This window comes from Euprymna scolopes, chromosome 29 (assembly GCF_053919585.1).
Source record: "Euprymna scolopes isolate OS-2025 chromosome 29, ASM5391958v1, whole genome shotgun sequence".
Classification (NCBI taxonomy): domain Eukaryota; kingdom Metazoa; phylum Mollusca; class Cephalopoda; order Sepiida; family Sepiolidae; genus Euprymna; species Euprymna scolopes.
Genome location: NC_136510.1, coordinates 114823539 through 114837523, shown reverse-complemented (window position 1 = coordinate 114837523; position 13985 = coordinate 114823539). Strand labels below are relative to the sequence as shown.

The 13985-nt window shown below is 31.3% G+C and overlaps 1 protein-coding gene across 1 annotated transcript; it reads left to right on the top strand.

The window, feature by feature from the left end:
* The first annotated feature begins 433 nt into the window (after positions 1-433).
* On the top strand, positions 434-13256 carry LOC145252833 (uncharacterized). Its single transcript, XM_080112806.1, has 2 exons — positions 434-742; positions 10236-13256. The coding sequence occupies exon 2, from the start codon at positions 10262-10264 to the stop codon at positions 11210-11212; it is 951 nt and encodes a 316-aa protein (XP_079968932.1). The 5' UTR covers positions 434-742; positions 10236-10261; the 3' UTR covers positions 11213-13256.
* The last annotated feature ends 729 nt before the right edge of the window (positions 13257-13985 follow it).

Genomic DNA, 13985 nt, shown 5'->3' with positions numbered 1-13985 from the left:
TCAATAAAGATGTAAGATGGTCGCTCAATAAAGCTGCGATTACACTTAGTTCTGTGTCGTCTTCATTTTGATACTAACCCATGAACGTAAAAATATAGAGTTATATTTATGAGGGTGTCTAAATGAATTTTCTTAGATTTAAGCATTTCATTAATGATGTTAGTTTTAACGTTATTATTGTAAGGAGGGTTAAACCACATTTGTTAGTCCCCTTACTATTCACTGATGATGACATGTGTGAAAACTCCTAGTGAGTACAAAAAAAAAATAAAATAAAAATAACACCGACTATAACGATAACTATAATAAACACCAATATCAACAGCAACAACAAACAAACAAACAAACAAGCAAACAATAAATAAATAAATGCAATAAAAAACAAAAAATAAACATAGAAACTGATTCAGTCAAAATATATTATCACCGGAAAAGCAGCTTCGCAGAAAATTAAAGACGAAGCAAATAACAACATTAGCAAATCTCTTTTAGAATTATTAGTTAAATTATTTAATTTTACATTTCGTTCAATATGTCATTACTTTAATGGGAAATCCGTATTGTTTTATCAAGTAAATAATGTTGATCTTAATTGAATATTAATATTCATAAAAAGCAGACGACGGTCGCCATATTGACTTTCTACGTCGCGTATTGGAATTGCTTTTTTCTGTTTGCCATTTGGCATTTATATTTTTACTTTCTTTTAACAATATTTTTTTAAAAAACGAACCATTTGAAGGTAAGTTTGTATTGTTTTTTTTTTATATATTGGTTGTCAAAAAATAAATAAAATTAATTTCAAAAGTTAAAAAAATAAACAAGCGACATATTAGGAGCAACAACTACGAAATAAAAAAAAAAAACATGGCGATTCATTTTAATTCAATCTGTTGACATATTTTTAAGTAGAACGATAATATCTTATGCATATATTAGTATGTCGTGATAATTCATTCAAGATTTTGAAAACAAAAAAAAAAGAAAATATTATTGAGATAGAGATGCGAACAATTTTGTTGTTTTACATCAATAAATATTTCAACTTTTGGTGTAGAATTGCAAAATTCTTCTATTAAAATATAAAAAATGCCAATACATTTTGATATAGGAGTGATTTCTTTTTAAATTTCATTTTAACTTTTAGTTATTACATGTAATAGCTGATATTTCTTTGACGTCAATTAATAATATTGCTACTACCGGACAAAAACAACTTGTCGGCATCCTTAATACAGGCAGTTTTAGAGTAGAATAACATTTTTAAAGAAAATAATTGTTTTCAATCGAAATGCGCCCAGAATAATCGTAGAAATGTAGAATAAACATCTGAAAATTTAACGGATATTCCCGAGTTTCAACGACAAATTCCGGATTTTACCGATGTATGTAAACAATAAAATATGAAGATAAATATTTGGAGAACACGATTTTTTTTTCTTCTTTAAACTGAAAATTTTTTTTATGCCAATTCTGCATTGTCGACGCCTTCGTTCAGTCTCGAAAGACAAAGAATGCACCTTGTAAGGGCGGCTGCGGGCTGCGCGTGTAATTGTGTGGCAAGGGTTGCGCAATCCCAATCACACCTTTCCTAAATCGGCACTGCTTGAGTCCAGTGGCAAGGAGAAGCCCGGGGTGAGTGTAAACAATGCTTAGATAAGCGGAAAGCACATACAGCTCCTAGAAGTCCCAAATGGTCAGGTCACCCATCTGGTACTGGCCAGGCTTGTCGTTGCTTAACTTCGATGATCTGCCGGGAACCGGTGTGTCAAACGTGATATGCCATATAGTTCTGCATTAGGACTCATTGTTGTGGTGTTCGCATTTAAGGTGGAACTATTTATTTTAAATGAAATAAAAAAAAAATAAATAAATAACGATGTTGTTCACGACGGAGTGGTAAGAATACAGATTCTTTTGCATGCAGTATCCATAAATTATATTTTTATATTTCGGTCATTTTAATAATTTATTTATATATTTATTCATTTAAAGAATTCTGATAAAGAAAGGAAGGATGTAAGCTTAATAAATATTTTTAAAACCAAGTTTATTGAAATAATATCAAACCAAACAACGAGACTTACAATTAAAATGTGGAGCTTTAGGGGCATTTGGGCCTGTTTCGAACGAATATCACATTTAAAATTGTCGCCGGTAATTAGTTTTTATTAAGGCCTTCATTTTCCGATATTTTTTGCCTGTTCGTTATTTTGAATATTATTGTTTACAAGTAAAATAAGTAGCCTTGTTATCGAAAACAAGTCAACCAGATTTCGTTTACGATTTTCAAATTTAATTTTGTGTGAGGGGATGGGGTAGGAGTTTCATTTTTATTTTTTATTTCTCGGCCGCTACTTCCACCCCGTGCCCCTCCAAAGGCAGATTTGAATCCCCCACCCTAAAAACATCGAGAAATAAAAATGACCCCTCCCCGCCCCCATCTAAAAAAAAAAAAACCCACTTACTTCACTTGTGCGGACACAGGACTTTTCAATTCTCCACAACCACCACCATCGCCACAAAAAAAAAAAAAAAAAAGTATGAAAGCAAAAAAATACGGAGATTTGAATATCCCCACTCCCTAAAAAAAAAAAAAGAATGACGACCTCCCACCCCATGTTAAAAAAAGAAGAAGAAAAAAATTATGTAGACGAGACTATCTAATGGCGATCCCCCAGTCCCCCACTCCAAAAATAAATAAATAAAATAATAAATTTTTTGAAAATCGAAAACGAAATCGGATTGACTTGTTTTACTTGTAAACAACAATATTCAAAATGGCGACTAGTGAATTTATAAACAAAACATCGAAAAATGAAGGTCGTAATATCATAAAGAACTACTTGCGATACTTTTAAATGTGATATTCGTTCGAAACAGACCCGAATACTCTTGAATATTAACTTTTAATTATAAAAGTCGTCGTTTGGTTTACCTTGTTTGTGTCACTTCCTTTTACATTTTATTTTAATTTGAAACGATGAAATAGCTAGGGGGAAATTATGGTTCTGCGATTATTAGTTTTTTTATGAGGGAGGGGCTAATTTTTCGAAATATTAGCAATTTTACACCAAAGTCTCTTACTATTAGAAAAATCTGTACTTGTGAACTTTTGCCACCGTGCTGAAATAATAACGTTATTATTTATTTTGAAAGCCATTCTTAACATGGGAAGGGAAGGGAAGAGTGGTTTGTAACTATTCTGTACTTCCACCTAACAAATTAATTAAAAAAAAAAAGAAGATATTGCGAAGCTTGAATTTAACCTGAAAAAAAAACTTGTAGCAGCCGCTACAAACAGGCAGAAGTGTTCGAACATGTTTTTCCTCACATACACGCACCCACATGTACGCACACATACGCACACATGGGCAACGTCACTTCCCTTTAAAGGAAATCCAGACATGACCCCGGTATAAAAGTCAACAACAACGTTCAACTTCCTCTTTCTTCCCTTCTGCCTTGGTTTGTCAACCAGACAAGTTCGCGTCCACAGCTTGTGGCCTGAAGACACTTCCACGTGGACAACTGCTATCATGCATACGCGGCTTTACTGAGGTCAATCCTCTCTCTCTCTCTTTCCTTTTCTACATGCTGGACTGCCATTTCTCTTTCCCCTACTTTATTCCTTTTTTTTCATGCGCGTAGTCGTCAACGACTGAACTAAACACATGTTCCACCTAAACCATTTATTTTCAACAGAAATAAACGACATGTTTATTTTATTCAGCAATTGAGTTCTTTTTCCTTCCTTCCATTCATTTCATTATTTTCTTTTTGTAGCGAAATTAGGGTTATTATATCCTGGTCCGCAACAGAAGCTACTTCTCACAACTTCGAGATTTGAAATCCATTTCCTCCTCGCTTGTCCAATCACAAGCTAGCTCTCAATCATGTGACAGAGTATATAGAAGGCGAAATATATAACCATTAATTCTCTTTCTCACTGGTCTGCCCTACAGCAAACATCGCCGGGGGGGGGGGGCTTTGTCCCTGGCAGAACGTGAGTACTAAGAGCTAGCTATGGCTCCCTTCAAACTACCATTCATTTCCACATGCGGTACCCAAACGAACATTCTTTGTCATGCTAAAAAACATACTTCTCACACTCACGCACGACAACACGTCAACACACAGAAAACTTTGCCCTTTCTTTCTTTGCCCCGGCGACTACTAGCTATAAACACGTGCACGCCCGAAAACTGAACTATTCTCTTCTTCAACCAGCCGGTATGATATTAATTCTGTCTTCACGCAAGAACGCTTCAATCTTACTAATACGTTTCTCTCTCTTGTGTACACTCTACTAACACAGGTGACAAAGTTTGTTTCTTAATATAGTATGAAACTCCATTGCATTGCCTCCTTCTCCTCTCCATATTTTGGTGACCCGGACGTGATATGAACACGCAGCTCCAATTCCGTTTTGTCATTTCTATAAACTATTTAAAAATAACGCGGTGGCAAAAGTGCACAAGCACCTAAAAATCTTGAAAGCAATTGTTTATTTATTTATTTTTGTTTGTTTTTGGCAAGAAAAAGTCATTGAGGGTTACTGCAACAACTGGTACCAATCCAAGTATCTCACTCTTAAAATATAATCTGTGGGGTGGGAGGGATATTTTCATATTAAACTTTTGGCACACCGGAAGGACGTCTGACTCAAAGTCTGTATAAACCAGTGTCCTGTTAGATTTGGTTCCTGATTTTAAAAGCTTCCTGTTTTGGGTTGCTTGTGGTTTGCAAAATTTAGTACTAATTTTATCTATTAATTCATTTATTACATTGTTAGACGAAAGTACAGAATCGTTAACAATGTGTTACAATTGGTATTCTACATAATGTCTGTAGTTTACTGGTCATGCTGGTGTTGAATGTTTTAGAATTTTTAATAGTGTTTGTAGAAGACGTTCGTGTTTGCAGAAGATGAGGGATCAAGCTTCAATTGAGTCATAACAACTCGAAAAAATAGTACTTTTTTTTCGATTATTCATTCCAAATAAGGCATATTGACACTTGAGTGTAAGAAGTTACTATTTGGGACCATTTCTGTAGGGAATTATATAGGGAGTTTAGCAGCAAGATGTCTGTATGCATTACATTTGAACTTTTGCATATTACTACAGTCATGGAAGCAGGAATCGAGGAGGGAATTCCAAAGTCTAGCAATCAATGAAAAACCTATTAAAGTAGAGAGGTTTCTGGCATGTAGTAACTTCAAGAGTGAAGATTTTGTTGTTTGCTGAGTTAGTTAAGGGTATGTGCATCAAGGTGGCACAAGTGGTATGAGTTGCTGAGAGCACATAACATTAATCAACGAACAATTTCTCGAGTAAAGTCGACAAACTGCTGTCAAAACTTCCAACTCCATAACTCGATATTCTGTTGTTGAAACTTCCAACTCTATTGTCAAAATGTCCAACTCCACAACTCGTTCCCCTGTTCGCATCATGTTCATTTTTATTCACCTGTCTCATTTGCATAAAAACGGCAACAGTCTGCAGGGCTCGTGTGACCGTCAACCATATAACCAACTGGTATCACCATTTTAGCCTTTCCTTATTACCCTTTTTTTTTGTAACATGGCCGATCCTTGGAAGCATGCACACATGCTAGCCAAGTAAGTTACGATTTTCCCTACAAAAAGTAACTCAGAGATAGGGTAAGATATTCTGGTGAATGATAACATATATAATGAAACAATTGGAACTAATGAATAGAATAAATAAAATTTGATGATTTATGAAATATTTATTAGCATTAAACTTGAAGATGACCATGTCATAGGCCAATGGTAAGTAATCTGTAGCAACATGTGACACAGATGGGAAGTTCATCTCGCGGTGAATCAACCTTGTGTCCAGCCATAGAAGAAAAAAGGGTTGACAATACATAATAATATATTTGTAGTATCAATATGTTGTCATTTATTACATATACATTTTACAATAGTCTTCTCAAGCAATAAACTCCCAGGTATTATTCCCTCTTTTCACATTGGGAGTACCTTAAATCCTGAAGAATTTCTGATGCAATTAACCAGATTATTTTCTAACTCAATTCATTTGGGGGGAAGGAGAGAATTCTCCAGATAAAAATGACCTCGTGTCTAAATTTCTACCTGAGATTCTCATGAATGGGTCGGTTTTTGATGACAAATTGGCTCTAAAACTTCTTAGTCTTTCTTTCTCATCAAATCTTTCATGGAGGTCATATATTAGATCCCTTGCTTGTTCTGCTTCTCATAACATCAGTTCTCTCAATCATTTTATTTTTGGAATATTCTCTATCTCTACAAATCTACTATAAGACCATGTATGGAATACTGTTTTTATATTTGAACTAGTACATCTGTGTACGCTTTGAGGATTCTTCATAATGTGCAAAAATGTATCTGCAATTTGAATAGTCCCACTCTTCTACTCTGTAACTTTTTTTCATGGATGTGATGTTGTTAGTCTCAGTCTTTATAAATGCTATTATAGCAAGTGTTCTTTAGAAGTGTGTGATTTATTCATTGCTTTCTTTGTTCCAGCTCAATTGACTCGATGGTCTAGTGGTTTTCATCAATTCACCATTTTAATACCTCATTGCAATACAGCTTCCCGCATCAGTAGCTTCTTTTCAAGAACTGCAAGATTGTGGAACTTTTTTCTGCTGATTGTTTTCCCCTTGTCTATAGTTTTTTCATCAATTCACCATTTTAATACCTCATTGCAATACAGCTTCCCGCATCAGTAGCTTCTTTCCAAGAACTACAAGATTGTGGAACTTTTTTCTGCTGATTGTTTTCCCCTTGTCTATAGTTTTTTCGAGACTAAGGTCAATAGATACTTCCTGTCTTTGTAATAATTATCTTTTGTTCTTGTTATTTCCTTACATCAAGTGGTTTCATGCCTTGTCTTGAGCGATTTTCACAATAAACTACAATCTTAACTATAGTTTCATGCATTTAATATAATGAAATTGAATTAATTTTTATTTGCATTTCATTCATATCAATTAATTCAAGATAATTTAGTACATGTGGTCTTCATTTTTAAATTTATTAAATATGAAAAAAATTGTAAAAAATAATCAAATATGATGAAAATCTTTAATTTCGAATTCTTCTCAGTTTGTAAACAAATCATTTATTTAAAAATATGAAGGTTTTGCTTTCAGATCCTGAGTAACTTGAAAAAAAATTAACATTATTATTTTTAATTAATTAATTAATGTTTTAATTAATTAATTAATGTTTGTAATTAGAAATTGAAACAAGTGGAATGGAAATATCTAATGCCCCATCAGAAAACTAAAACTAGAATTATAAATTGGAAAGATAGAAACTCAAATATTTTTGATTTTAAAATCTTTTAGTAATGAAAATATAGGGAAAATTGTGGCTTACTATTAAAGCGTCCACGTGTCATGTGGAATCAAGCTTTCAGGAGAGGGGAAAAAGAATCAAGATGGAAGTGGCCACAGCATTTATAACTAAGCAGTCTCACAAATTGACGGAAAATGTTGCGGCTTGTGTGGAAAATCTTACTGTGCAACTGCATAAAAAGAGGTCGTGGGAAGAATGCAGACAAATGATGACGAGAATCCATGGAGACGGTTGTTGTGTGTTACTGAGTCACTTTGCTGTCTTGCCTTTTTTATTACTTTTTTCCTTCCTTTTGTTGTAGAAATAAAATTCAGACAAAGTTGAATTAAGTTGTTGTAATATAAAACAAACTGAAAACTTACAAATTTTAAAGCATATTAGATGTTTTGCATGCCAGACGACCATTTTCCTGAGAAAGAAAAAAACTCGTTTATACAATGGCAGAATTTCATAGTTAGAACTAAGTTACCTTTGTGAGAATATAATCTAATTTGCATACGTAATCTTTATAGAAGATAGATCAAAAACAAACTAGGTGTTCAATTTGGAAAGATGAGAGAAAGTTTTGTTTCTTAAATTTTGTCAGTGTTGTTATAATTTTAGATGAACAAGTGTTCTTTCTGAAGTTCAGGTCGTCATTGTGACTTTATCACGATTATAGGATATTTACTTACATATTTTTTTCTGGCAGAAGTTTTCATTTATTTGCAACCAAAAAAATTAGGAATGGAGTCCGATTATTTTAATTTTGTTGCAAGAATATAAGATACTTCACATGATTGGTCATCGTTAATCCTCGGTTTACAAACTACATGCTGAGTTTTCAGGTTTATTTGTGACTGCTCAATACTATATAAGCACCGTTTTTTTAGTTTCATGTTTTCAAATTACTATATTAACCATTTGGTAAGACTTGATACATTAGCGTTGTAACCTTTTAAATAGTTGATCTTTCATAACAATCTCTAACAAGGGCGCTTACATATTGTTGATGATTTTGAGATTTATTTAGATTATTTGCTAGTTATGGAGTGTTACTGCTATGTAATTTGTAATTTGTCCAAACTATTACATATCAATTTAGTAATACATATATTTCTGAACCAGAGTATATTTTTCCATTACTTTTGCTATTGCTTAACACCCCAGTCGTTATTTTATTTATATTTTCAATTATCAGAGCTATCCGGCATTGCTTGGAGTAAAAGTCTAATATATTTCTATTAAAACTCTATCCCTATTTTTGCACCTTCCTCCTCAAAACTTCTTTTTCTCTTACACTCAGACCGTTCTTATCTAACTAGATTTATAAACACACACACACACACACACAACTCTCTTTTTTATGATCGATTCTTTTAGTAATGGGCTGGATTTTGTTGGTTAATAACTAATCAATTATTGAATTAGAAATCAAATAAAAACATACTTTGTTTATTTCAAATAAAATTCACACTGGAAGTCATATCGACGTTGACAAAAAGATAAATATTAATTAACACATAAAGATGTTTTAGTTTGAACACAGACACAAAGGGACCGTCTGTCCTTATTTACATTATCACAATCTTTATATACAAAGGGAAGTAACTCTAAGTTACTCAAAAAGCTTATATCATTGAAAAATAACGTCATCATAAACACATACACAGACAATGGAAGTAACTCTTTACACGGTTCAAGAGAGATAACTGTTTATTTTTCACAGTATTAAAACCTATATTTACATTGATAATTCCAATAGAATTTTAGTTCCAAATTATTATACAACATTTAAAAAACGACCCCTTGATGAAATTTGGCCCAGTTTATCAACAAAAAATGAATATATTTCTTAAATTCTAGATATTATTTATCCAGGGTAATGCCGAATATCAACTGTCTTGTATAATAGATAACATTTTTTGTACAAATTAGTCACCGCTTATAAAGTCTAACTCAAATAAAACTGTCAATGGGTTTGCCACATGGACGATGAGACAACAAATTGAGAATTGGAAAAAATGATTTTATATTTGGCATTCGACAGAATTTGATTATTTAAGAGGACGGATTGACGGGAATTTGTTAACATTGAATTTGAGAACAATCCTGTTGTAGTCATTTGGTAAGGAGCTTTGTTGAATTGTTTTCCACAAACATTTAGTTTAGAAAGAAACACGGTTTTCTGAGATTACCTTTAGCTTTAGGCACAGACAAGAAGCAAGAGAAATAATTTACACTGATTGTATTATACTGAACAGAGACCACTTTTCTATACTTATATTGTTCCCACATAAAAATGGTGCTTCATGAATGATTGCCTTCATATTGTCCATTCTTAACTCAGTTGTACAATGCCAAAAATCTTTGAAAACACTTGTACTAATATCCTTTGGTATTATTTCTGTCTAAGTTCTCTTTTACATTGTTTAATTGTGACATGATTTTGTCATATTCTTTAATACAATTGTGTTTTCATGTTAGCCTTATGTCAAGAAAGACTGATACTTATATAACTCGATTAACATAAAGGAATCCTATACAATTATAAATATTTAATGTTAGTAATAGCATTTTATCAACCTGAATAATGTTTTATACTTTATAGATTCTTTACTTTTTATGATTCTATTTTTCAGTCTTTAACTATCACTACAAGAACATTATGGATATTCTTTAAAAGTAAAGATTTTTAAACTACAAAATTTGTAGATTAGCTGAAAAAATTTGTTGTCTCATGTTAGAATAAGGACTGATTGTTATACAACTTGAATCCTAAGTAATTATAAATATTTAATGTTGGTAATAGCATTTTGTGAACCTGAATAATGTTTTATCTTTCACGGATTTTTTACCTTTTATGATTTTATTTTTTCAGTCTCCATCTATCATTACAAGAACATTATGGATATTCTTAAAAAAGAAATTTCTTTAAACTGTGAAATTTGTGGATTATCTGCTTCCTCAAAATCCTCACTGGAAAAGCATATGAGGACACACACAGGCGAAAAACCATTTTCATGTGAAGTGTGTGAAGCGAGATTTGGCGACAATTCAAATCTCAAGAAACACATGATAACACACACTGGTGAGAAAAGCTTTCACTGCGACATTTGCGGAGCCGGATTTTACAGGAATTCTAATTTGAAACGTCACATGATTACGCACACTGGAGAGAAACGTTTTCACTGTGAATTTTGTGGCGGTCGATTTACACAAAATTCGACCCTCCAAAACCATGTTCGAACTCACACAGGAGAGAAACCTTTTCGTTGTGACATTTGTGAAATCAGATTCACACACTATTCAAATCATAAACGGCACATGCTAAAACACACGCAAGAGACGCAATTCTATTCTGAAACAAGCGATGATAGATTCCCACAAAAGTCATATCTTCACCATTCCAGAGAAAAAGTTTTACACTGTGAAATGTGCGGAATCGGCTTTAACGGAATCACCAAGCTAACATGGCATGTAATGACTCATACTGGAGAGACGCCATTTTACTCTAATGTATCTGAGGTTGGCTTTTCTAATGATTCAAATCTAAACACGGCGACACATAAAGGAGAGAAGAGTTTTCACTGTGGTATTTGTGGATCTCTGTTTTCAAAGAATTCAAATCTGAAACGACATATGTTAACACACACTGGTGAAAAGCCATACCACTGTGAATTTTGTGGGTGTTGTTTTTCACAAAATTCAACTCTTCAAGGTCATGTACGAACACATACTGGTGAAAAACCTTTTCAATGTGATATTTGCGGTGTGAGATTTTCTCAAAAAACAAGTCTTAAAAACCACATGTTTACACATATACAATGTAACTTTTCTACTGGGCAACTAATATAGTTACGGTTTTCTGCTATTTATATCTCCAATAACATATTCTAAGAAACCATACAAAACCAGATATACTTTTCTATTGAACAACTAATATAGTTACAGTTTTTCGCTATCTATATCTTCAACAACATATTCTAACTCAAACTATACCGTAACAAAACTGTTTTTGCAGGGTAAAAAAAGGCATTGTAGATAATTTTAGTAATGTAAATTATATATTTTTTTAAATAATATAAATTATATTTTTACTGATTAGGAGAAATAAAAAAGATAAATAGAAATAGAGTTATCTAAATATACTAAGAGTTAAGAAAATAAAATATGAGATGAAAACTAAATTATAAACATGAATATTCGACGTGTGACTAAAACACGATTCTAAAAAGCGATGTGTTTAGACATATTTAGTGTAACTTTTCTATTGAGCAACTAATTTTATCACAGTTTTCTGCTATTTATATCTTCATTAACAGGTTCTAACAAACTATACAAAACCACCTGTTCTTTTCTACTGGGCAACTGATATAGTTGCAGTTTTCCGCTATCTCTATCTTAATCAAACTCAAACCATACTGTAGCAAAACTCTTTTTTCAGGGTACAAAAATAATATGTTAGTTTTTTTCATGATGTAAATAATATTTTTACTGATTAAGGAAAATAAAAAGACAAATAGGAATAAAGTTAGGTAGATATACTTAGAGTTAAGAAAATAAAATGAAAAATAAATTATAGCCGTGAGTATATGAAGTGTGACTAAAAAATAAGTCTAAAAACCACATTTTTAAACATGCTTTCCATTGAGCAACTAATGTCACAGTTATATACTGTTTATATCTTCAACAACATATTCAAACTCAAAACATACTGTAACAAAAAATTTTTTACAATGTAAAATGGCACTGTAAATTTTTTAAATAATGTAAAGTATATTTTTACTGATTGAAAAACAGAAAAATAAATAGAAATAGAGTAAGCTAGATATATTCTGTTAAGAAGATAGAATATGAAATGAAAAATAAATTATAAAAATTATTAAAAAAACAATAAACAAGTATGAAAAACATGTTTACACATATTAAATGTAATTTTTCTTAGTAATATAGTCAAATTTTTCTGGTATTTATATTGTTAACATATTCTTCCTCGAATCTTACTGTAGCAAAATTGTTTTTGCATGGCAAAATGGCATTGTGGATTTTGTCAGTAGTGTAAATTATATATTTATATTAATTGCATGAAAATCAAAAAGAAATAATCTTATGTAGATGTACTCAGAGTTTAGAAAATAAAATATTAACTGTAATATAAATTATAGGCAGGAATGTGTGCGGTCTTACTAAAAAGTAACATAATTAATGTTAATAATTTCAATTCAAAGCCACAAATTATCTGGTAGGCTTCTGTACACGTATGGAAGAATTTTCTGAAACGCTCTTTAACTCTATTGGTAAGACTCTCTTAATTGTCTACACCTGTTCAATATGGGTCATCATCATAATCCTCTAGAGTTTAGATAAAAGAAAATTCACAAGGAACAAAATTATATGAATATAGTGTCTGTTTCCATATGGCAATACTCTTTTTGGCCTGTCGAATGCCTATGGATTTTTCAGCAGGTGCATTGTCGTGGTGAAGATTAAGATGTATGAAAATTTATGTGAAACAATACAATGGTTACAGAAAACTAACATTCCAGTTAGATGCTTCCAAGCTATAAGTTTAGTTGATAACACAATGTAGCTGATCAGTCACGTTACTTTTTAGACAAGCTCATGTTTTACTTTTCATTTGAAACAAGAATGAAAACCATGCAAGATTTTGATATTCGAATAGTTAGGAATGTAAATACTTAGAAAATTAATTTTCAACAAATGTGGCTGTTTTTAAAAGAAATTTTAAATCATGCTAATTATTCTATTAAAGTGTGTGAATCAATCCAAAATATTTAAAGAAAATTCTATGTTCAAGGCGAATTTGGTAATTATGCCAAATATGTTGCTGAAAAATAATAAGAATATGGTTTGTATCTCTGTTATATATATATATATATATATATATATATATATATATATATATATATATATATATATATATCTGTGGAAATATGTTTTTTTAATTATATTTCACTTTTTATTTATACCAATCCTTAATTTATGAAACTCAATGTAATATATATATGCTCTCTCTCTCTCTCTCTCTCTCTCTCTCTCTCTATATATATATATATATATATATATATATATATATATATATATATATATATATAATGTGCGTGAGTGTGTGTGAATATTATGGAAGATGATTCAATATCCATTAATGTAAATTGAATTTAAAGTGTCAGCAGCGACTGACTCAAAGTATTAAATTTGCAGAAGATATGTAAAAACGATAGATAAATTGACAAGTTCTGTTTTTATCCAGTGATATTATTTAAATGAAAACTACAGTTAAAATTTGTTGAAATTCACAAATTCTATTCAATGAGATTGAAAAAATAACGTATTTAATTCTTTTATGTTATTTTATAATAGTGTTCGTTATAGTGACCTTTCTGTGTATAATTAAGCAACAATATTATTTAAATTCTATTTGATTTAATGTGAATATTTAAATGAAAAGTACAATTAAAACTCTATTGTTGAAATTAACAAATTTTATTAATGAAGTGAAAATAATGTATTTAATTCTTGCACAAATTTTTTTTATAATCTGTTCTTTATATTTACCGTTTTGTGTGTTAGGATGATAGGACAGGATCAAAGGGCGCTAACCCCTTTT